This window comes from Tachyglossus aculeatus, chromosome X5 (assembly GCF_015852505.1).
Source record: "Tachyglossus aculeatus isolate mTacAcu1 chromosome X5, mTacAcu1.pri, whole genome shotgun sequence".
In the NCBI taxonomy this organism is placed as follows: domain Eukaryota; kingdom Metazoa; phylum Chordata; class Mammalia; order Monotremata; family Tachyglossidae; genus Tachyglossus; species Tachyglossus aculeatus.
In genome coordinates, this window is record NC_052097.1 from 959,631 (window position 1) to 983,040 (window position 23,410).

Here is a 23,410-nt window from a genome sequence, read left to right on the forward strand (position 1 = left end):
GCAAATGGTCACATTGGGGAACTTTTTAATGCGAGGTTTGAACACTTTCACGATCTTCATTGCCAGTCTCCTTCCCGGCCTGTGTCCACCAGCTCCTGTACGCCCACTTCACGGAATGGATTTTTGAGAAGGTGTTTAAGCCAGGATCATTTTCCGAAACAATGTCACAAACTGTACAAAGAAAAGTAATCACCATACCTTCATTCACACATCTCCCCAGCTGGGTAAATCTACATATAAACCTGAAGAGCTATGATTCATTTTTAAACATTCAACCCGGCAGAAAAACGAGACCAGATTCTCTTTTCCGAACGGGGTGGTGGCAGGGCTTGGGTGCAGCAGCGAAGGGTGCAGGCATCGATGGTGTTGCTGGGACGAAGCCGGTGAGCTGGCAGGGTCTCCGGAGGATCCGAAAAGGGGCTCTTTCATTCATCCCAGGTATCCCCATACTTGTTTACTTTAACTAGACGGAAAGAAACCCCCAACTGAAAATTCTTGCTTTTACCGAAAGCCGGGCACTTCAGTTTATTACTAAGAAGCTACGTTGTGTGGGTTGATTTCCTTGAGAACCAGGAGCACAGGACTACCCGGTAATTCATTCCAGCGGCCAAACCAGACAAAACCCGCCCCGTTGCTCCTGCGTGGAAACTAATGCGGCACCAAGTCCTAAAACAAAACCGTAGTTTCCACTTATCCTAGGGCCCCAGAAGGGAACGTTTTGTTTTTCCCCCCGGTCACGGGTGAAGTCCTCAAGCAGTAACTTATTCTAACCTCCTCTTCTTTTTCCCAGATGTCCCACGCACAGGTGAGTCCGGACTCCCGGGTTGGCTAACTGAAGTGGAGGAATCAGACATTAACTGGCCTTAATGTTTCCCTCTGCAGGGCTTTCTTGCCCTTAACATAGTGGCCCAGCAGCTATGAAAGTTTGACCTGCGGGATGTAATCACAAAGGGCAAAAGAGCCGCTTTGGTTCGGAAAGGAAAACTGATTTTCGATTGACTAGAGGGCAGTGCTGCTCTAACAAAAAAGGAAGTGCCTGCTCGCATCGGCTTCAGGAAGGAAACAGGATATTTCACTGCATAGGAACCCAAATACACTTAAAGGATAATAATAATAATAATGATGGCATTTGTTAAGCGCTTACTATGTGCCAAGCACCGTTCTAAGCGCTGATGATTGGGGAAGGGAGGAATGAAGAGGGTGAGCCAGTGGTTGAAGATGTTGGCCTATCGTGCTATCGTGTAGCGTGTATCACGCTACAGTAGCCAGGCTGCCCACGGAGGCCAGGAAATCGAGAGGCAGGTGGATCTCATGGCACCTGACACCCTTTTGCTGGCATGGAGGTCTCTTCGCTCCACAGGGGCCGGATGGTTAGGTTCTAATTTCCTTTCAGGTGCCCACAAACCAAGAGAATGGGAACCCCGGCTGGGGCCCCGTGTTTGCATTTTGCCTGTGAGGTCTCCCGGCATTCTGTTCGGACTCCCCAGGAAAGGGCTCCGATTCCCAAGGACTGATATGAAGGGGTAAGCCGAGCTCCTGCGATTCACCACAGGGTTGTTTTCCCACCGGAGAAGTGACTGTTAAGATGGGTGCCAAGGACCTCTTCCTTCCTTTCTCTAATTTTTACAGCAGAACAGTTGGCGCCTGGAAACAATGCCACATCCGTTTCTGTTCCCCACTACAGAAACCCACAGATTCACCCTGAAAACAAATCCAGAAGAAAAGAGCTTCGGGCCTCTATTTTGGGAGAACAATACTGACAGAACCTTCCACTGCCTCCAAGGCCGAAAAGGGTTGGTGCTCAGAATCTGGGAGCCTCCGGGGTCTCCACGCGAGGCCGGGATGCTCCGGCAGGGACTGGGGGGAGTTTCCCTGGCCGAAAATGACGGACGAGCCCACCTACTAGCAGGTTCCCAAGGCTAAGGTACGGGCCTGCCCACCCACCCAGCTTTAAATGGATTTTAGTTTCTGCTCCGCCCCCAGCTAAACAGTAAGCTTGAGGGTTGTGGTCGGGTCTGCAAACTCTATTTTAGTCCCCCAAGCACTCGGTAGAGTGATCTGCACAGGGTAGACGCTTGACAATACTACCCACCGACACAGGTACCCATCAACAGGTGGATGGGGCACTTACAGAACGGAAACGGTAGTCTCCTTTAGGGCCGCAGAATCTCCCTTCTGACATGGAAGGGAACTGAAGAAGAGTACGATTCACGTGACCGTAGTTTCGAACACCAGAAGGGCTGTTAAATATCGAAGTCTCAAGCATCTGGAGCGAATCTCCCTGTCCTCAAAAACTCAGCACTTCTACCACGGAGGCGGCCAACAGACGGAAAACGACAGCGAAACGAACCTGCGTAACGCTCATTACCTTCTTTGTTCGGCACTCGGTCCCGGACCGTCCTGAGCGAGGAGGGGTCGCCTTTTGGAGGTAAGGTCACCTCGTAGGTTTCTCGGTTCCTGTTTCTTAATTCCTCGTAGGTGACATTCTTCTTTTTAGGGCTCTCTTCCAAGTAGGATTCGGGTCCTAAAAGAGCCAACAGGTACGAACATTGGGAGAGGGCTGGCTGCTCGATGACTCCATCGGCTGCTTTTGTGCCACCTGGCTTCAGTCCGGTATTCGGGACCTGGACACCGGATAAACCACGGTCCCCGGGGGCCTGGGCATCACGACCGCGTGGAGAGAACAGAGGAGGAACTCGCCCTGGGTCCTGTTGCCATTTTCCCCTTGGTTCCCTGCCACTGCAGCAGTTGCCCTGGGGACCGGAGATCTCAGGGGAGGGGGCTTAGGGCTGCTCGAACACTGACCCCAAATACCTTCTCCTGAGGCCAAGGTGGGGTGGAGGGGGCGGTGGTGTCTGGCCCACACGGCTGGCCCTGGCTTCCTCTGACCTTCCAAAGACCGGGGTAAGATGACAGTGGTCAGGGCAGGAACCGGAGCGCCCAAGACACCGGTGTGGCCTGCACGGTGCTGCCTGTCGCTGCGGCAGGGAGTGGGGGTGGGAGGGAAGAGGGACAGGAAGCACGTTGAGTTCGATACACCATGACGGGACCCACTCCTGAGGGCAGGGACTGGATTTTTTACTTTTACTGCACTCAGTATAGCGCCCTGCCCACTTCGGGCACTCAATAAATACCATCGATGGACTTTGAAACTCCCTTAATAGTAAACCAAACTGCCTCTTACTGGATCCCTTACAGAAACATCCCTGCCCTTGCCTCAGCCTTGACACCTGGCACAGTGGTCATTTCTGACCGCTTTCTGGATGCAGAACACCCGGTAAAGTGCAAAAGAATTACCATCCTTACTCTCAATTTCCCAGAAGAAATTACTGGAGTTTCACTCCATTTCCGTCTAGTGAGTCCATCTGAGGAAGATTTCCCCACTCCTTCTACTTCCACAGCCAGTTGAGTGGCTGCCCTCAGGGGTGGGGCCCTGCATCCCCTTCGAAAGAAGACTCAGTGCCCTCTCTTTGTGGTCCGTATTGCAAATGCTAGCACGATCGAACTACTGCAGAGAGAGGGAGTGGAGCCAAAGAACAGAGAAAGCACACCAATCATCCGCGTCTACATTAAGCTCTTACTCTAACCTAAGCGCGGGGTAAGGACAAGAGATTCGGATCTGATCCCGTCCCCGCCCGGATCTTGAGAAGCAGCGTGGCTCAGTGGAAAAGAGCCTGGGCTTTGGAGTCAGAGGTCATGGGCTCAAATCCCGACTCCGCCAACTGTCAGCTGTGTGACTTTGGGCAAGTCGCATAACTTCTCTGTGCCTCGGTTATCTCATCTGTAAAATGGGGATTAAGACTGTGAGCCCCCCATGGGACAACCTGTTCACCTTGTAACCTCCCCAGCGCTTAGAACAGTGCTTTGCACATAGTAAGTGCTTAATAAATGCCATTATTATTATTATTATCTCCCGGTCGTGGAAGGAGGGAGCGCAGGTAAAAGAACCGGCTGAAGGAACAAAATACAAAAAGCAGAATCTGCACACAGTGCACGTACCAGCAACAAGCACTGAGATAAAAAAATTAACTGCCCCACCCAAACCCAGCCTATTTGAAGGTAAGACGCACACATCTGCCAACACATATGTTGGCTCTCGAAATCACAAAAGTGCAAAGAACAACTGGGGAAAGCATCCAGCCTCCGTGAAATGCCATAAATGCACTTTTCACTGGCAGAGGCATGTCGAAGGGGCCTTTTCTCGCCCAACCTGAATATAGTCCAACAAAAGCAACCGAAGAAAGAACGGCCGTTTGACGCAACTTACTGCAGGGGTGGAACGTGGCCCCAGTCATTAAAGGTGAATTCTCAAAAGACTACAGAGCTCCGTTTTGAAAAGAGAGGCCTTCATGGTTAAAATTATGGGGACCCGATGAACCCATGAGCAAACAATCGATTTCGGCCTTAATCATCTTTAAGTCTCTGTATATTACAGTGAACGGAAATATCAATAAAAACTGCCTGGAGAACCCCAGTCATTACAGGTGAATTCTCAAAAGACTACAGAGCTCCATTTTGCAAAGAGAGGCCTTAATGGTTAAAATTATGGGGACCCGATGAACCCATGAGCAAACAATCGATTTCGGCCTTAATCATCTTTAAGTCTCTGTATATTACAGTGAACGGAAATATCAATAAAAACTGCTTAGAGAATCAGCTGACGCAAATGAAGGAACAGGAACCTATTTATCACCTTTTTTTTCACAAGTACAATGTTAAAACTCTTTGGCTAAAGCAGCGAAGCCCTTGTTCAACGCTCCTCTTTACAAATACCCCTGGAAAATAGCTTGGCCATACTGTTCTTTTAAGATATCGGAACAAAGAACCTCTCCACCTTACAGAGTATGCTGAAATCGGTCGCTTCGGTTTTATTGAAAGCAGCCAAGTTGGCGACTGCTAAAATGTTGGTGCTCCTAAATTTAGTTGCCGAAGCCTTCTCCCGGAAAACCCGCTGCTCCGAGCCAGCCCACAGTCAAGAGCCCAAGAAGCTCGCCCCTTCCAGACTGTGAGCTCGTTGTGGACCGGGAATGTGTCTACCGACTCTGTTATACCGTACTGTCCCCAGCACTTAGTACAGTGCTCTGCACACAGTAAGCGCTCAAAAAATACCACTGATGATGAAACTGAGCAGAGCTTTTTGGAATAGAATGTGCAGCTCCCATGAAACCACAAGTGTGACCATCAATCAATCAATCAATGGTATTTACTGAGCACTTACTGTGTGCAAAGCACTGTAATAATAATAATAACGGTATTTGTTAAGCTCTTCGTATGCGCCAGACACGGAACAATAATAATAATGATGATGGCATTTATTAAATGCTTACTATGTGCAAAGCACTGTTCTAAGCGCTGGGGAGGTTACAAGGTGATCAGGTTGTCCCACGGGGGGCTCACGGTCTTAATCCCCACCATCATCATCAATCGTATTTATTGAGCGCTTACTGTGTGCAGAGCACTGGGCTAAGCGCTTGGGAAGTACAATTTGGCAACATATAGAGACAGTCCCTACCCAACAGTGGGCTCACAGTCTAAAAATCCCCATTTTACAGATGAGGTCACTGAGGCACAGAGAAGTTAAATGACTTGCCCAAAATCACCCAGCTGAAAATTGGTGGGGCGGGGATTTGAACCCATGACCTCTGACTCCAAAGCCCGTGCTCTTTCCACTGAGCCATGCTGCTTCACTTAAGCACTTGGGAGAATACAACAGAGTACAAGGGACTGTGTCTTGTATCTACCCCTGTGCTTAGAACAGCGTTTGGCACACAGTGATCATTGAACAAGTACCATAATTATTATTATTACAATATAACAGAGTTGATAGACACGTTCCCTGCCCACTGTGAGCTTCCAGTCTAGAAGGCCCATGCGCAATCTGCTCCAGAACAGCTCTTCTGCAAGCAGAGGGCTTCTCCTGGAGAAACCTTTCCAAAATTTCCACGTTCTTCCCTTCTTGCCTTATGGCAAGTGGTAGTTCTTCATGCTTTACTCGCTTAGTTACACTCATCTACATATCCCACTTCTCTTTTTTTTTTTAAATGGTATCTGTTAAGCACTATGTTCCAGGCTGTGGTAGATACAAATTAACCAAGTTGGACACAGTCCATGTCCCCCATGGGGCTCTCAGTCTTGATCCCCATTTTACAGATGAGGTAACTGGTACTGCGAAGCGAAGTGACTTGTCCAGGGTCACACAGCAGACAAGTGGCGGATCCGGAATTAGAACCCAGATCCCTCTCCCTCCCAGGCCCACGCTCTATCCACTTAGGCCATACTCCTTCCTCCTATCCGTAAGTATTCTAGTGTCTGCCTCCTTTGGTAAGACTTTAAGCTGCTCGAGGGCAGACATCTCCCCAGTGCTTAGTCCAGGCACACTGCAGGCGCTCAAATACCAGTGATTGATTGATTTATTGAATCCTATCTTGTAACTCCAATGAAATGCTCCAACAGCATTGCAGTGCTCTCCACCCAGGAGGCACTCAGTCAACCTCAACCTCATTTCACTGGCTGATGTATGCATTTTCCTCAAACACCACTGAGAAGAGCCAGTCGGCTGCCAGGCCCAGGGTTTTCCGGTCCGGGTGCACTACCCCCTTGTCCACCTGGCCTCGGATTATGTAATAAGATGGGCCTTGGTTGCTAACTCATCCCTTTGGGACCGCAAATCCCCGCTTAGAGGAATCTTAGGCCAGGAGTTGGGGGCGGGAGATAGGTCTTCCCTTCCACCGCTGGTTCAATCACATTTATTATGTATCGCCAGGGATTTATGAATTCCGTTTACTTGCCGACATCGTCCCACTTGTCCCAGTGAAATCCTATTCTGGAACCCTGAGGCAGGGAAACAAAGGTTTTCCCCACTTACAATTGGAAGGAGGCAGAGGGGTGGAATTCTTTTTCCCCAGTCTTGGAATGAGCCCCGTCACCTCGTCACACCCTTTAGGCTTGTTTACAAAACCTGAAGAGAGGCTCATCTGGATGAAATAAAAATCTCATTCATTCATTCAATCGTATTTATGGAGCGCCTACTGAGCACTGTACTAAGCGCTTATCTCAGTTCTCACAGGTTAGAGGAACAGTGGTCTTTCCCACCATGGAGGTCTTAAAAACAAAAAGAATAGGCAGCCATCTTCCCTGAACAACCGAGTCACTCAATCACTGCTCGGATCCAGGTGGCTGGACCGGATGACCTTTAGGGATCCCTCCCAGCAATCCGATTCTATGAACGATATCAGATGCACCAAAATAGTTCAAGAGTAGCCCAAAAGATTGTTTCTGATGCCATTTCAAGTGGCCAACGGATATGATCGCAGAACAAGGAACCCAGATAAGCCCGTGACCTGCTTCAGCCTTGAATTCCCAAGAAGGCAATGTGAGCGGCCATGAACGGGGTGGAACGTTTAGAGCACCCGAACGAACTTGTTTTGGCTGTCACCCTCAAGTTAGCCCTGCAAGATGGGGAATTTTGGCTAATAATAATAATGGCGGTATTTGTTAAGGGCTTACCATAAGCCAGGCACTGAATTAAACGCTGGGGTGGATACAAGCAAATCGGGTTGGACGCAGTCCTTGTCCTGCATGGGGTTCACAGTCGTAATCCCCATTTTACAGATGAGGTAACGGAGGTCCAGAAGTGAAGTGACTTGCCGAAGGTCGCAAAGCCGACAAGTGGGGGAGCCGGGATTAGAACCAGTGACCTTCTGACTCCCAAATCTGTGCTCTATCCACTACATGCATTCATTCATTCAATCGTATTTATTGAGTGCTTACTGTGTGCAGAGCACTGGCCTAAGTGCTTGGGAAGTACAAGTCGGCAACATATAGAGACGGTCCCTACCCAACAACAGGCTCACAGTCTCCTACATCCCTTGCAGAGTTGTTTTTCGGAGGCGGAGGCCGCAGCAGGCCACGCTGATGCCAGGGTCTCGGCCTGACGCCTGTCCTGGGGGCTGCAGCACTCTGTGGGAATTGGGGAAAGGAAATCCCACCTAGCCCCGATGGGCTGCCGGGCACCACTCCTGTCCTTCAAGGGGAAGGAAGAGGACCCAAACTGCCATGCGTAAGGTAAAAGAGGAAAAACCTACAATACAAGTGATCAAAATGCATGGTTAAATAACCAGCAGTTAAGAGAGCTCTGATTTCTTTCTGGTCAACGGACGGGAAAGTCTCCCGCTAGTAAATCTAGTTTACGTGCTGGGATTTTTCTCTTTTCTAGTCAGAGACTGGGGCATAGTGGATAGAGCATGATCCTGGGAGTCAAAAGGTCATGGCTTCTAATCCCAGCTCCGTCACCTGTCTGCTCTGTGGCCTTGGGCAAGTCCCGCGATCCTGCCGCGGGGAAGCCAGGCACACCCCTTTCGCTGTCGGCGACATGAGCTCACTCAATGGGAAACGAGGAGTGGCTACCGTTTGAGGGAAAACCGTACCTTGGGCTACATGATCCGTAATTCCTGTAGGAGTTGACTCGTTCATGGAGGCACTGAATGGGATGGGTTCATACTGAGGAAGAGGACGTTCGCTCGCCCCGCTGTCGGCCCCAGGAAGTGTTCCGAAAGACGAGTGGTCCAATACGTCCGACTTGAACGCTGGCTGCTCGGAGGAGTACCTAAAAACGAAACACGGCTTTAAAATAACTAATGTAAGGTGCTTTGGCGGTAAAAGCACCGAACAGAAATTCGAGAAGCAGTGTGGCCAAATGGAACGACCCAGGCCTGGGAATCAGAAGGCCCTTCACTCATTCATTCAATCGGATTTAATTGAGCGCTTACTCTGTTCAAACCACTGTACTGAGCGCTTGGGAGAGTACAATAATAACAACAGACCCAGTCCCTGCTCACAAAGAGCTTAAAGTCTAGAGGGGGAGACAAACATGAATAAAAATAAATAAGGAAATAAATAAATAACTGGGCTCTATTCCCAGCTCTGCCACTTGTCTGCTGTGCTGGGTGACCCTGGGCCTGTCACTTCATTTCTCTGTGCCTCAATTCCCTCATCCGCAAGAGGGGAATTAAAACTGAGTCCCAAGTGGGACAAGGATTGTGTCCAGCCAGATTAACTTGTATCCACCCCAGGGCTTAAAAAAAAAAAGTGTTTGGGAACATATAATAGAGGTAAAAGACAGGCCCTGCCCTCAAGGAACTTTCACCCTTCAAGGGGAAGGAAGAGGACCCAAACTGCCAAGCACTAGGTAAAAGAGTAAAAACCTACAATACAAACGATTAAAACACATGGTTAAATAACTAGCAGTTACGAGAGCTCTGATTTCTTTCAGATTTACGGTAATCACTGTTCACATGCACGTTGTCACTATGGGTTCTGGGAAGTGTGGGAGAGGTTAGTGAAAATTTTGAAGCTGGGGAAAAAGCTGGCTGGCAGGCTAGGAAAAAAAGCAATTACATAGGTAGAACAAATAATTACAGTATTTAGCATTAATACTAAAGTATTAAAGCATTAATATTAAGAAGTATTTAGAATTCTTCTTCGCTTTCTAATGCCATGACAATTTTTTCTGGAATTCTTATAGATTGACTTGTTCACGAGTATGGGCACTTGTAGAAGCCTGTCCATGTTTAATATTGCTGGAAAGAGGCAGTTGATGTTTGTCATAAATATCCAAACTAGCGTTCATCCAAATCCACTGGGATGTGTTTTAAGCCCACTTTTTTTTTCCCTCCAAAGAAATTCCCTGGTGACCTGTGGCAGCTAAAACTGAGCCATTTCACAGATTTCTTTTCATGAAGGTTTGGAACACATCCTTGGAATCCCACTGTGAAGTAGATAATTAGTTGAAATGTCAATCATTTTAATAAACACTTCTGTAAGTTCTGAATAAACGGAAAAACATGGGCTACTGCTCCCTGCTACCCACACTTTCCCCCCCAAATGAATCGATACAATAGAATTTTCTTTCTTCTAAAAACACCTCTTGTGGGGAACTGAGGCTTGCTTAGTTACTCTGCCAATGAAAAGAGAAAATGTATTTAAAACAGGAAGTGTTTTTTCCCCACCTGATGAGATTTTCATATGCAATGTCAACAGCCACTTCCAACTAGAGGCAAAGGTATTTATTTCACAAGGACAAGCAATAAAGGTTTGTCCACCGTGCTAGCTTCCTGTGTTTACTGAGCTTATCGCTTTGATAAACACTGAAATTATTTCCACCCTCTTCCTACCACTGTCCATGGTCAATGGACGGGAAAGTCTCCCACTAGTAAATCTAGTTTATGTGCCGGGATTTTTCTCTTTTCAAGTCAGAGACCGGGGCATGGTGGAGCACGAGCCTGGGAATCAGCAGGTCATGGCTTTTAATCCCAGCTCCGTCACTTCACTTCTCTGTGCCTCAGTAACCTCATCTGTAAAATGGGGATTAAGGCTGTGAGCCCCAGGCGGGACAGGGACTGCGTCCAACCTGATTTGCTTGTATCCGCCCCAGTGCTTAGTACAGCGCCTGGCACAGCGTAGGCACTTGCCAAATACCACAGTTATTATTTCCTAACATTAGTTCATCACTGCAAAACAAATCTCAAGCGCTCAAGAAAACCATTGGTTTCTGAGGTAACTCCATTCTGGGCTGCATAAGTACTATTTGCCCTATTCTGCAGATTGGTCATTAATAATAATACTAATAATAATGGCATTTATCATCATCAATCGTATTTATTGAGCGCTTACTGTGTGCAGAGCACTGTACTAAGCGCTTGGGAAGTACAAATTGGCAACATATAGAGACAGTCCCTACCCAACAGTGGGCTCACAGTCTAAAAGCATTTATTAAGTGCTTACTATGTGCAAAGCACTGTTCTAAGCGCTGGGGAGGTTACAAGGTGATCAGGTTGCCCCTCGGGGGGCTCACAGTCTTAATCCCCATTTTACAGATGAGGGAACTGAGGCCCAGAGAAGTGAAGTGACTTGCCCAAAGGCACACAGCTGACAATTGGCAGAGCCGGGGTTTGAACCCATGACCTCTGACTCCAAACCCCGTGCTCCTTCCAATGAGCCACGCTGCTTCTCATTAGGAATAAAGCGATACAAAATAAGTTCATTTTCCCCTTCACTATCAAAAACAACGTCATATCAACTGCTTCCCAGATCATTAATATTATTAATAATAATCACTGTTAAATCCTGTGTGCCATACACCGGACTAAGTGCTAGGGGAGATGCAACACAATCAGATCAGACAGTCTCTACCCCACATGGGGCTCGCAGTCTAAACGGCGGGGAGACCCGATATTTCATCCCCACTTTACAGGCAGGGAAACGGAGGCACAGGGAAGTGGCTTGCCAGGGGTCACAAAACGGGAGAGTGACAGAACTGGAATCACAATCAATCAATCGTATTTATTGAGCGCTTACTGTGTGCAGAGCACTGTACTAAGCACTTGGGACGTACAAGTCAGCAACATATAGAGACAGTCCCTACCCAACAGTGGGCTCACAGTCTAAAAGGGGGAGACAGAAAACAAAACCAAACATCATCATCATCAATCGTATTTATTGAGCGCTTACTATGTGCAGAGCACTGTACTAAGCGCTTGGGAAGTACAAATTGGCAACATCTAGAGACAGTCCCTACCCAACAGTGGGCTCACAGTCTAAAAGGGGGAGACAGAGAACAAAACCAAACATACTAACAAAATAAAATAAATAGAATAGATATGTGCAAGTAGAATAAATACTAACAAAATAAAATAAATAGAATAGATATGTACAAGTAAAATAAATAGAGTAATAAATTTGTACAAACATATATACATATATACAGGTGCTGTGGGGAAGGGAAGGAGGTAAAATAAATAGAGTAATAATAATAATAATAATGGCACTTATTAAGCGCTTACTATGTGCAAAGCACTGTTCTATATGTACAAACATATATACATATATACAGGTGCTGTGGGGAAGGGAAGGAGGTAAGATGGGGGGGATGGAGAGGGAGAGAAATCATATCTACACCTACTTAGGTCCCCTCGCTCCCTGGCCTGTGTAGAAAAACCGGGGAGCGGATATATTTTTCTCTGACTAGACTCTTGGTATTTGCTTTTAAATTCTTGACGATTTTTCAATCAATCAATCAATCAATCTATCGTATTTATTGAGCGCTTACTGTGTGCAGAGCACTGTACTAAGAGCTGGGGAAGTACAAGTTGGCAACCTATAGAGACAGTGTGGCCTATAGGGAAGAGCAGAGGACTGAGAGTCAGGAGACCAGGGTCCCGGTCTCAGCTCAACCGCTTACCTGCTGTGTGACTCTGGGCAAGTCACTTGACCTCTCTATGCCTGACTGTTTCCTCATCTGTACAACGGAGATAAAATACCAGTCCGCCCCTTCCCTCTTTCACTGTGAGCCCCATGTGGGACAGGAACGGTGTCTGACCTGATTATCTTTTAGACTGTGAGCCCACTGTTGGGTAGGGACTGTCTCTATATGTTGCCAACTTGTACTTCCCAAGCGCTTAGTACAGTGCTCTGCACACAGTAAGCGCTCAATAAATAAATACGATTGATTATCTCATCCCCACCCCAGCATTTAGCACAATGTCTGCCACACAGTAAGTAGTTAATATATATTCACGACAATTAAAGATCGTGAATGTGGAGAAGCAGCGTGGCTCAGTGGAAAGAGCCCGGGTTTTGGAGTCAGAGGTCGTGGGTTCTAATCCCGCCACTTGTCAGCTGTGTGACTTTGGGCAAGTCACTTCAATCAATCAATCGTATTTATTGAGCGCTGACTGTGTGCAGAGCACTGTACTAAGCGCTTGGGAAGTACAAGATGGCAACATATAGAGACAGTCCCTACCCAACAGTGGGCTCACAGTCTTACCTCATCTGTAAAATGGGGATGAAGACTGTGAGCCCCAACTGGGACAAGCTGATCACCTTGTATCCTCCCCAGCGATTAGAACAGTGCTTTGCACATAATGAGCGCTTAACAAATGCCATCGTTATTATTATTAAAAGTATCCCCCATTGTTTTCATAGCTCTCCAAGGCTTTTTAAAAGTGGTATCGAAAACAGAGCAGTTTCTCACCCCTTGAAAGCGAACCTGAATTATTCACGACCACAGGGTGCCCCATGGAACCTGTCTCCACAGCCTTCTCATCATCATCATCAATCGTATTTATTGAGCGCTTACTGTGAGCAGAGCACTGTACTAAGCGCTTGGGAAGTACAAGTTGGCAACATATAGAGACAGTCCCTACCCAACAGTGGGCTCACAGTCTCATCCAGGAGTACAAGCGGTGACCGTGAGCTCGTCTCTAAACTGTAAGCTCATTTCGGGCAGGGAATATGCCTGCTTATTGTTATACAGTACTCTCCCAAGCGCTTAGTACAGCGCTTTGCACACAGTAAGCCCTCAATAAATCTGACTGAATGACTGAAGTCCAGGTGTGGGCTCACCTGGCTCAAGGGGAAGCACCGTATTCTGGGTCGCAAAGCCCTGGGAGGGGGCAACCCGATGCCGACTCTCGAGGAAGTGGAGCTCTGCTCCGCTTTCTCCACAGCTTTCCAATGACCACGAGTGGGCTCAGCCCTGGCCAGAAGGGTAAGTCGCGCCCCTGAAAGCCGGCAGCGGGATCACCGCAGGAACCGGGTCACGACTGCGCTACCGCTTTTAAGTTAAGAACTTGGGAAGCGGCACGGTGTAATGGATGGAGCCTGCTGTTGGGATGGATCCCATCTCTCTGAATCCCCATTCTCTCTGATCTCCCATCCTCGTGTCTCTCTCCACTTCAATCCATACTTCATGCTGCTGCCCGGATTATCTTTGTCCAGAAACGCTCTGGGCATATTACTCCCCTCCTCAAAAACCTCCAATGGCTACCAATCAATCTGCGCATCAGGCAGAAACTCCTCACCCTGGGCTTCAAGGCTGTCCATCCATCCCCTCGCCCCCTCCTACCTCACCTCCCTTCTGTCCTTCTCCAGCCCAGCCCGCATCCTCCGCTCCTCTGCCGCTAATCTCCTCACTGGGCCTCGTTCTCGCCTGTCCCGCCATCGACCCCCGGCCCACGTCATCCCCCGGGCCTGGAATGCCCTCCCTCTGCCCATCCGCCAAGCTCGCTCTCTTCTTCCCTTCAAGGCCCTGCTGAGAGCTCACCTCCTCCAGGAGGCCTTCCCAGACTGAGCCCCTTCCTTCCTCTCCTCCTCGTCCCCCTCTCCATCCCCACATCTTACCTCCTTCCCTTCCCCACAGCACCTGTATATATGTATATATGGTTGTACATATTTATTACTCTATTTATTTATTTATTTATTTTACTTGTACATATCTATCCTATTTATTTTATTTTGTTGGTATGTTTGGTTTTTTTCTCTGTCTCCCCCTTTTAGACTGTGAGTCCACTGTTGGGTAGGGACTGTCTCTATGTGTTGCCAATTTGTACTTCCCAAGCGCTCAGTACAGTGCTCTGCACATAGTAAATGCTCAATAAATACAATTGATGATGATGATGATGATGGAGCCTTCTAGACTGTGAGCCCGCTGTTGGGTGGCCCGCATCTCTATATGTTGCCAACTTGTACTTCCCAAGCGCTTAGTACGGTGCTCTGCACACAGTAAGCACTCAATAAATACAACTGAATGAATGAATGGAGCGCAGGCCTGAGTCAGAAGGTCATGGGTTCTAATCCTGAGTCTGCCACTTGTCTACCGTGTGGCCTTTGGGCAAGTTATCTCACTTCCCTGTGCCTGAGTAACCTCGTCTGTAAAATGGGGATTAAGACTGTGAGTCCCATGCAGGACAGTGGCTCAGTGGAGCAGCAGCGTGGCTCAGTGGAAAGAGTACGGGCTTTAGAGTCAGAAGTCATGGGTTCAAATCTCGGCTCCGCCAATTGTCAGCTGTGTGACTTTGGGCAAGTCACTTCACTTCTCTGTGCCTCAGTTACCTCCTCTGTAAAATGGGGATTAAGACTGTGAGCCCCACGTGGGACAACCTGATCACCTTGTAACCTCTCCAGCGCTTCGAACAGTGCTTTGCACATAGTAAGAGTGTAATAAATGCTATCATTATTATTACTTTTAGACTGTGAGCCCACTATTGGGTAGGGACTGTCTCTCTATGTTGCCAACTTGTACTTCCCAAGCGCTTAGTACAGTGCTCTGCACACAGTAAGCGCTCAATAAATACGATTGATGATGATGACAGGGACTGTGTCCAACTTGATTTGCTTGTATCCACCCCAGCGCTTAGTACAGTGCCTGGCACATGGTAAGCCCTTAACAAATGCCCTAATTATTATTATTATCATTAAGAGTGTTAAATAGGGGAGTGCCACTCTTACCCTGGCGGCGCGACTCGACGCCCCTGTCGTTGACGCATGGCTTCTCCAAGCGGGGAATTCTCCAGATTCTTAAACTTCTCCTGGCAGGCTTTCACGTAGGAAATCTTTCCGCCAAAGTACCCCATTATGCCAGCAACTGATGTGCAGAGAAACAACGTCTGAATCGCAACAGATCCTACGCGTTCGAAGTCCTCAAAGAACGGCTGACCCTTTTGGACCGAGGGTAGTTGGACCGAGGGGCAGTAATGCCCACGAGATGGTAAATTTAGTTACCAACCCCTCGACAAAAGCCAGGGGAATGGGGAGGGACAGGATTCCCCGCTCTTGAACTGAACTGGGAAGAACCATAGAACAATGTCCTCTCCTTGTTTTTGCCCAGGAAAGGACCAACAGAGAGCAAGGTTACAGCGGAAGATGAGGCCATCTGGGTGAGGGGTTTCACGCATTTGGCTCACTTCGGGGGTACCACTGGCTAATTTGGATTTTGGGAAGAGAAGCACAATGCATTTTCCACTTGTCTGATATTTTCCTTAGTGCTCAGTACAATGCTCTGCACAGTAGGTGCTTAGGACATACTACTGACTGATTGCCCGATTCCCAATTCTGAATCCCAGCAGCAGATTGGCATTAACATTTAACCGTTCCGAACTGACTTCTTATCCACATTAAATTAGCTTCCACACAATTAATTCTCATCACCCAACAGGAGCTACTTCAAGGATCATAAATGGCCTCCAACTTTTCCACCTTTTAAGGTAATAAACGGCACTGTTCTTTCACCACATTGCCAGACTGAAGATATTAGCTGTTGGGATCTAGCCCATCTCTTTTTTTTATTAAGCTTGAAAGCTTTCTAGTTTACCACAGCAGACCAAAAAATCTCTTCACAGTCAAGGTATGCAAAGCCCAGGAGGAAATGTCAAATACTACTTATTCGTTTTAAAAATATTTCAAAATCTTATTGGTACAATAACCATCCAAAAGTGTCCTTAAAAGAACAAGCTTTTAAGGTATTAAACGGCACTGTTCTTTCACCACATTGCCAGGCTGAAGATATTAGCTTTTGGGATCTAGCCCTTCTCCTTTTTTATTAAACTTGAAAGCTTTCTAGTTTACCACAGCAGACAAAAAAAATGTTATTTTCTCTTCACAGTCAAGGTATGCAAAGTCCAGGAGGAAACGTCAAATACTACTTATTCGTTTTAAAAATATTTCAAAATCTTATTGGTACAATAACCGTCCAAAAGTGTCCTTAAAAGAACCACCTTTTAAGGTATTAAACGGCACTGTTCTTTCACCACATTGCCAGGCTGAAGATATTAGCTTTTGGGATCTGGCCCTTCTCCTTTTTTATTAAACTTGAAAGCTTTCTAGTTTACCACAGCAGACAAAAAAAATGTTATTTTCTCTTCACAGTCAAGGTACGACAAAGCCCAGGAGGAAACGTCAAATACTACTTATTCGTTTTAAAAATATTTCAAAATCTTATTGGTACAATAACCGTCCAAAAGTGTCCTTAAATGAACAAAAAAGGAGAGGATACGAGGCAAACGCCCCCCTAAAAGAAAAACTTCATCAGAGCAATGACCATGATGCTGCGGTAGACTTTAGTTTCATCTCAGAGTTTTAAATAACAGCAGAAAATTATTTGAGCATTACTGTTAGATTCTGCTCGTAACCTAATGCCTATTTAAAGCTGTCAGGAAACCTAAGTGCTTGTAGATTAAAAACCACCATTTCCACTCTGTAGGCTGGAATGCTGCATGCCCAGAACAGAAAAGCCTGCTACAATCAATAAAGCTTTCCTGATGTCCAATCTGGGTGCTCAAAAAGCACGCTTCTGCCCTCGGGAAGGTCCATTTTTGCACAGCGGTTTGCTCCTTGAGGGCAGGGAATGGGTGTTTTCCTTCTCGTGGACTCAGGCACCGGAGTAAGGGGCCCCAAACGCCACTGAAGGATCGAATGGGGGCAAGATGAGAATTCAAAACTTCATTCAAAGTGATCATTTCATTAGTAATGGGTCTGCCTCAGGTGGGAAGAAGAACTATCAGGTCTAAATGCTTTATACTCACATGCAAGTTTAGGGAGAGAACCATATTTAGGGTGACTGGAAAGAACTCCTGAAAATGAGAGAAAGGTGATATTTAAGAACAGCACTCACTAGATGCCACGTTGATGATGATAATGATAATAATTCTGGTCTGTGTTTACGGTTTACTATAAGCCAAGCACTGTTCTAAGCAATGGGGAAGAGACAAGATAATCAGGTCGGATATAGGCTCTGTCCCACACAGGGCTCGCAGCCTAAATAGGAGAGAAGAGGTATGGAATTTCCGTTTTCCAGATGAGGTATCTGAGGCCTAGAGAAGTGAAGTCACTTGCCCAGATCACCCAGCAGACAAATAGCAGAGCCGGGATTAGAACTCAGGTCCTCCGACTCCCGCGAGCCCAGAGAGTTACTCCCCCCGGCTCCCCTGGGTGAGGTTTATTAAAATGCCTCCCCTCTTTCAGATCTATTCTGCCTTTGCTCAGCTGCAATTCAAACCTCGCAACTTACCTTTCGTAATTAATCCTTGGGTGAGCACCACACTTGCTGCAGTCAATGGCACGGCTGTTGTTGGGGGGAAAAAGGACAACTTGTCAAAACGGAGGAAAAGATTCGGCAGAAACGCAGTCCTGCCTAATTAACACTGGTGTGGACAACTGCGAACCCCCGAATCTCACCCTCTCCCCAAAGTGCTCCTTTCCTCACCCCCTGAAGACAAAGGAGGTACTAATTAAGCGCTTAGTACAGTGCTCTGCACATAGTAAGCGCTCAATAAATACGATTGATTGATTGATTGATTGGAGCCTAATGGAAAGAGCACCGGTCTGGAGGTCAGGAGACCCGGGTTCTTGTCTCAGCTCTGCCATGGGCCTGCTGGGTGGCCACGGCCAAGTCACTTGACCTCTCTCAGCCTCAGTTCCTCATCTGTAAAATGGGGTTAAGACAGACTGTGAGCCCCTTGGGGGATGGGGACTGTGTAGGATTTGATAATCTTCTTTCTACCCCAATGCATAGCATCCAGTAAGCGCTCAATAAATACGATTGAATGAATGAATGAAGTAAACAATACCGTTGTCCCCCAATGCATAGCATACAGTAAGCGCTCAATAAATACGATTGAACGAATGAATGAATAAAGTAAACACTTAATACCGTTGTCCTTATCATTATTACTTAATAAAGGGGAACGTGGGTGTATGCCACCACGTGGTGCTCCACGGGCCATTTTGCAAACAGGCTTGAGTTGCACACTGTCGGTGATAGCTGGGGCTCCAAGTTAATCAATAATTCATTCGTTCACTCATCCAATCATACTTATTAAGCGCTTACTGTGTGCACAGCACTGTACTAAGCAACGGCCCCTCTGCTTCAATAAACTGCTCTTGCTATTACAAGCAAACTCAACTTACATCTATACCAGAAGCTTTCTCTGCTGCATTCGATGAAGACTCTTCTCTCATCCTCAGTGGGAATGTAATCCATTCCTATGCCTTTTTAACAAGAAAAATGAGAACACGTTAAGAAACCGATAAATAAGCCGATAATTATATACGAAGGACATGGATATGGGGCTACTTTTGCTTTCAGAAATAACTACTACATAAGGAAGTCGGTGGTTTATCAACCTGCGACCAACTCCCACTTAAAATCTGAGTTAATCCTGCAGGCGGGAGCTGTTACTGGTATTGAAAAAATGTTTCAGCACCTCATAAACGCCCGATAGGAATATTTACTGGGAACGGATGGCGAGACCTCTGCATTCTGCTCCGTCCCCAAAGTGGTCCTCCCACTCATTGCTTCGGCTGCTGCTGCGAGAGTCAAGGAAGAGTTGAGGAAGAGGGTTAGCAAAGATATGGAAAATAGGAAAAGGGGGACGGGTTAGTTCACGGGCTCATTTGGGAAAGTCACTTCTCTGTGCCTCAGTTCCCGCATCTGTAAAATGGGGGTTAAGGCTGTGAGCCCCGCGTGGGACAACCTGATTGCCTTGTACCTACCCCAGTGGTTAGAATAGCGCTTTGCACATAGTAAGTACTTAACAAATACCACCATTATTATTTGAGATTCGATGTAAAACTCAAATTACAGAGGGGGGTGGGGTTGAGGGGAGAAGAGGGGCTTCCTGGGGGGCAGAATCTGACCCCTGCCCTGGGGGCGATAGCTCGGGAATGACTCTTTTATCAATCAATCAATCGTATTTATTGAGCGCTTATTATGTGCAGAGCACTGTACTAAGCGCTTGGGAAGTACAAATTGGTAACATATAGAGACAGTCCCTACCCAACAGCGGGCTCACAGTCTAAAAGGGGGAGACAGAGAACAAAATCAAACATACTAACAAAATAAAATAAATAGGATAGATATGTACAAGTAAAATAAATAAATAAATAGAGAAATATGTACAAACATATATACATATATACAGGTGCTGTGGGGAAGGGAAGGAGGTAAGATGGGGGGTGGAAAGGGGGACGAGGGGGAGAGGAAGGAAGGGGCTCTGCACACAGTACAGCGCTCAATAAATACGACTGATTGATTGATTGATTGACTCTCCTTCCCACGGTGGCTCTCGTTCCAACCTGGGGTTTGCTTTTTCGTCTTTTTTTGCAAGGCCGGGGACAGTGATCGGGGCTCCGAGGGTTCGCCAGGGAGGAGCTGAAAAGGGGGAGCCCCCATCTGCTTTCCCACGGCCAAGCGGGGACGTCCCAACTGCCCCAGCTCTCCCCTCCCTGCCCCCCCAAACCCTATTCATTCATTCAATCGTATTTATTGAGCGCTTACTGTGTACAGAGTAATGTAGGGAAGCAGCGTGGCTCAGTGGAAAGAGCCCGGGCTTTGGAGTCATCATCATCATCATCAATCGCATTTATTGAGCACTTACTATGTGCAGAGCACTGTACTGAGCCCTTGGGAAGTACAAATTGGCAACATATAGAGACAGTCCCTACCCAACAGTGGGCTCACAGTCTAGAAGGGGGAGATGGAGAACAAAACCAAACATACTAACAAAATAAAATAAATAGAATAGATATGTACAAGTAAAATAGAGTAATAAATCCGTCCAAACATAGATACATATATACAGGTGCTGTGGGAAATCAATTGTATTTATTGAGCGCTTACTGTGTGCTGAGCACTGGACTAAGCGCTTGGGAAGTCCAAGTTGGCAACATATAGAGACGGCCTCTACCCAACGGTGGGCTCACAGTCTAGAAGGGGGAGATGGAGAACAAAACCAAACATACTAACAAAATAAAATAAAAAGAATAGATATGTACAAGTAAAATAGAGTAATAAATCCGTCCAAACATATATACATATATACAGGTGCTGTGGGGAATCAATCAATCGTATTTATTGAGTGCTTACTGTGCGTAGAGCATGGACTAAGCGCTTGGGAAGGCCAAGTTGGCAACATAGAGAGACAGTCCCTACCCAACAGTGGGCTCACAGTCTAGAAGGGAGAGATGGAGAACAAAACCAAACATACTAACAAAATAAAATAAATAGAATAGATATGCACAAGTAAAATAAATCAATAAACAGAGTAATAAATCCGTAGAAACATATCTACAGGTGCTGTGGGGAATCAATCAATCCAGCGTATTTATTGAGCGCTTACTGTGTGCAGAGCACTGGACTACTTGTCCTTCCCAAGCGCTTAGTCCAGTGCTCTGCACACAGTAAGCGCTCAATAAGAACGATTGATGATGATGATGATGACGACTAAGCGCTTGGGAAGTCCAAGTTGGCAACATCTAGAGACGGTCCCTACCCAACTGCGGGCTCACAGCCGAGAAGGGGGAGACGGACAGCAAAACCAACCATATTAACAAAATAAAATAAGTAGAATAGATAGGTACAAGTAAAATAAATCAATCAATAGATAGAGTAATAAATATGTAGAAACATGTATCCATATATCCAGGTGCTGTGGGGAAGGGAAGGAGGTAAGATGGGGGATGGAGAGGGGGAGGAGGGGGAGAGGAAGGAAGGGGCTCAGTCTGGGAAGGCCTCCTGGAGGAGGTGAGGGCCTCGCGAGGGGTCACCGGGACACTCAACTATTTGGAGGCGCCGAGGTCACAGAGGGAAGACGCGCCAGCCAACCAGCGACGGCCCATAACCCGGAAGTACATGGCGCCGACGCCAGGAACTGCCCGCCCTCATCCACCGCCTTCGGACGCCACGCACAGACGGACGTGCGTACGTACGCACGCACGCACGCACGCACTGAGTCCCGCGGTCAAGGCGTCTGCGCCCTCCTCCCCCGCCCACCCGCGCCGTATCCTCACTGCGCCTGCGCCCTCCTCCCCCGCCCACCCGCTCCCTGTCCTCACTGCGCCTGCGCCCTCCTCCCCCGCCTATTCCCGTCTTATACCCATGGCGCCTGCGCCCTCCTCCCCCGCCTATTCTCGTCTTATACCCATTGCGCCTGCGCCCTCCCCCCGCCCACCCGCGCCCTGTCCTCACTGCGCCTGCGCCCTCCTCCCCCGCCTATTCCCGTCTTATACCCATTGCGCCTGCGCCCTCCTCCCCGCCCACCCGCGCCCTATCCTCATTGCGCCTGCGCCCTCCTTCCCCGTCTAGTCCTGTCTTATACCATTGCGCCTGCGCCCTCCTTCCCCGCCCACCCGCGCCCTATCCTCACTGCGCCTGCTCCCTCCTCCCCCGCCCACCCGCGCCGTGTCCTCACTGCGCCTGCGCCCTCCTCCCCCGCCTATTCCCGTCTTATACCCAATGCGCCTGCGCCCTCCTCCCCCGCCCACCCGCGCGCGATCCTCACTGCGCCTGTGCCTTCCTCCCCCGCCTAGTCCCCTCTTATACCCATTCCGCCTGCGCCCTCCTCCCCCGCCCACCCGCGCCGTGTCCTCACTGCGCCTGCGCCCTCCTCCCCCGCCCACCCGCGCGGTATCCTCACTGCGCCTGCGCCCTCCCCCCCATTCCCGTTTTATACCCATTGCGCCTGTGCCCTCCTCCCCCGCCTATTCCCGTCTTATACCCATTGCGCCTGCGCCCTCCTCCCCCCGCCCACCCTCGCCGTGTCCTCACTGCGCCTGCGCCCTCCTCCCCCGCCTATTCCCGTCTTATACCTATTGCGCCTGCGCCCTCCTCCCCCGCCCACCCGCGCCCTAGCCTCACTGCGCCTGCGCCCTTCTCCCCCGCCTATTTCCGTCTTATACTCATTGCGCCTGCGCGCTCCTCCCCCGCCCACCCGCGCCGTATCCTCACTGCGCCTGCGCCCTCCTCCCCCTCCCATTCCCGTCTTATCCCCATTGCGCCTGCGCCCTCCTCCCCCGCCCACCCGCGCCGTACCCTCACTGCGCCTGCGCCCTCCTCTCCCGCCTCTTCCCGCCTTATCCCCATTGCGCCTGCGCCTGCAGCACAGGCCGTCGACACTTCTCACGAGGATCCAGGCGGTTTGGTTGTTGCCCTTTCAATTCAATGAATTGCATGAGCCCCACGTGGTACAGGGACTTAATAATAATAATAATCATAATGACGACATTTATCAAGCAATTACTGTGTGCAAAGCACTGTGCTAAGCGCTGGGGAGGTTCAAGGTGATCAGGTTGTCCCATGGAGGGCTCACAGTCTTAATCCCCATTTCACAGATGAGGTAACTGAGGAAAAGAGAAGTGAAGTGACTCGCCCAAAGTCACACAGCTGACAAGTGGCGGAGCGGGATTTGAACCCATGACCTCTGACTCCAAAGCCCATGCTCTTTCCACGGAGCCACGCTGCTTCTCTAATCCGATCTCATAATATCGCAGCTGCCCCAGTACTTAGCACGACGCTTTTCACATGGTAAGCGCTTAGTGAATTCCATACTTCGCTTTGACAAATATTGGAAGAAATATGGCGGGGTTTAGTACAGTGCTCTGCACACAGTAAGCGCTCAATAAATACGATTGATTGATTGATTTCACAGCGACTAGAGAGCCTCTAAGCGGTGTTGGTTTTCAATCACTCAACCAGTGGTATTCATTGAGCACATATTATGTGCAGAGCATGGTACATATTTATTATTCTATTTATTTTATTAATGATGTGTATATGTCTATAATTCTATTTATTTAGTCT

General features: G+C 48.2%; 1 protein-coding gene across 4 annotated transcripts; it reads right to left on the reverse strand.

Annotated features, from left to right (window-relative positions):
* Positions 1-8: 8 nt before the first annotated feature.
* Positions 9-21,480, reverse strand: OCIAD1 (OCIA domain containing 1). Of its 4 annotated transcripts, none has more exons than XM_038769229.1 (9): positions 21,392-21,480; positions 19,085-19,140; positions 18,742-18,822; positions 17,843-17,896; positions 17,358-17,405; positions 15,286-15,421; positions 8,427-8,605; positions 2,369-2,524; positions 9-463 (listed from the first exon to the last, which is right to left on the reverse strand). In XM_038769229.1, the coding sequence occupies exons 1-9, from the start codon at positions 21,463-21,465 to the stop codon at positions 426-428; spliced, it is 822 nt and encodes a 273-aa protein (XP_038625157.1). In that variant the 5' UTR covers positions 21,466-21,480; the 3' UTR covers positions 9-425. The 4 variants fall into 4 exon arrangements, with proteins under 4 accessions (XP_038625157.1, XP_038625158.1, XP_038625159.1 ...); XM_038769230.1 differs by having other exon boundaries at positions 19,066-19,140; positions 21,392-21,461; XM_038769231.1 differs by lacking the exon at positions 19,085-19,140 and having other exon boundaries at positions 21,392-21,472.
* Positions 21,481-23,410: the final 1,930 nt, after the last annotated feature.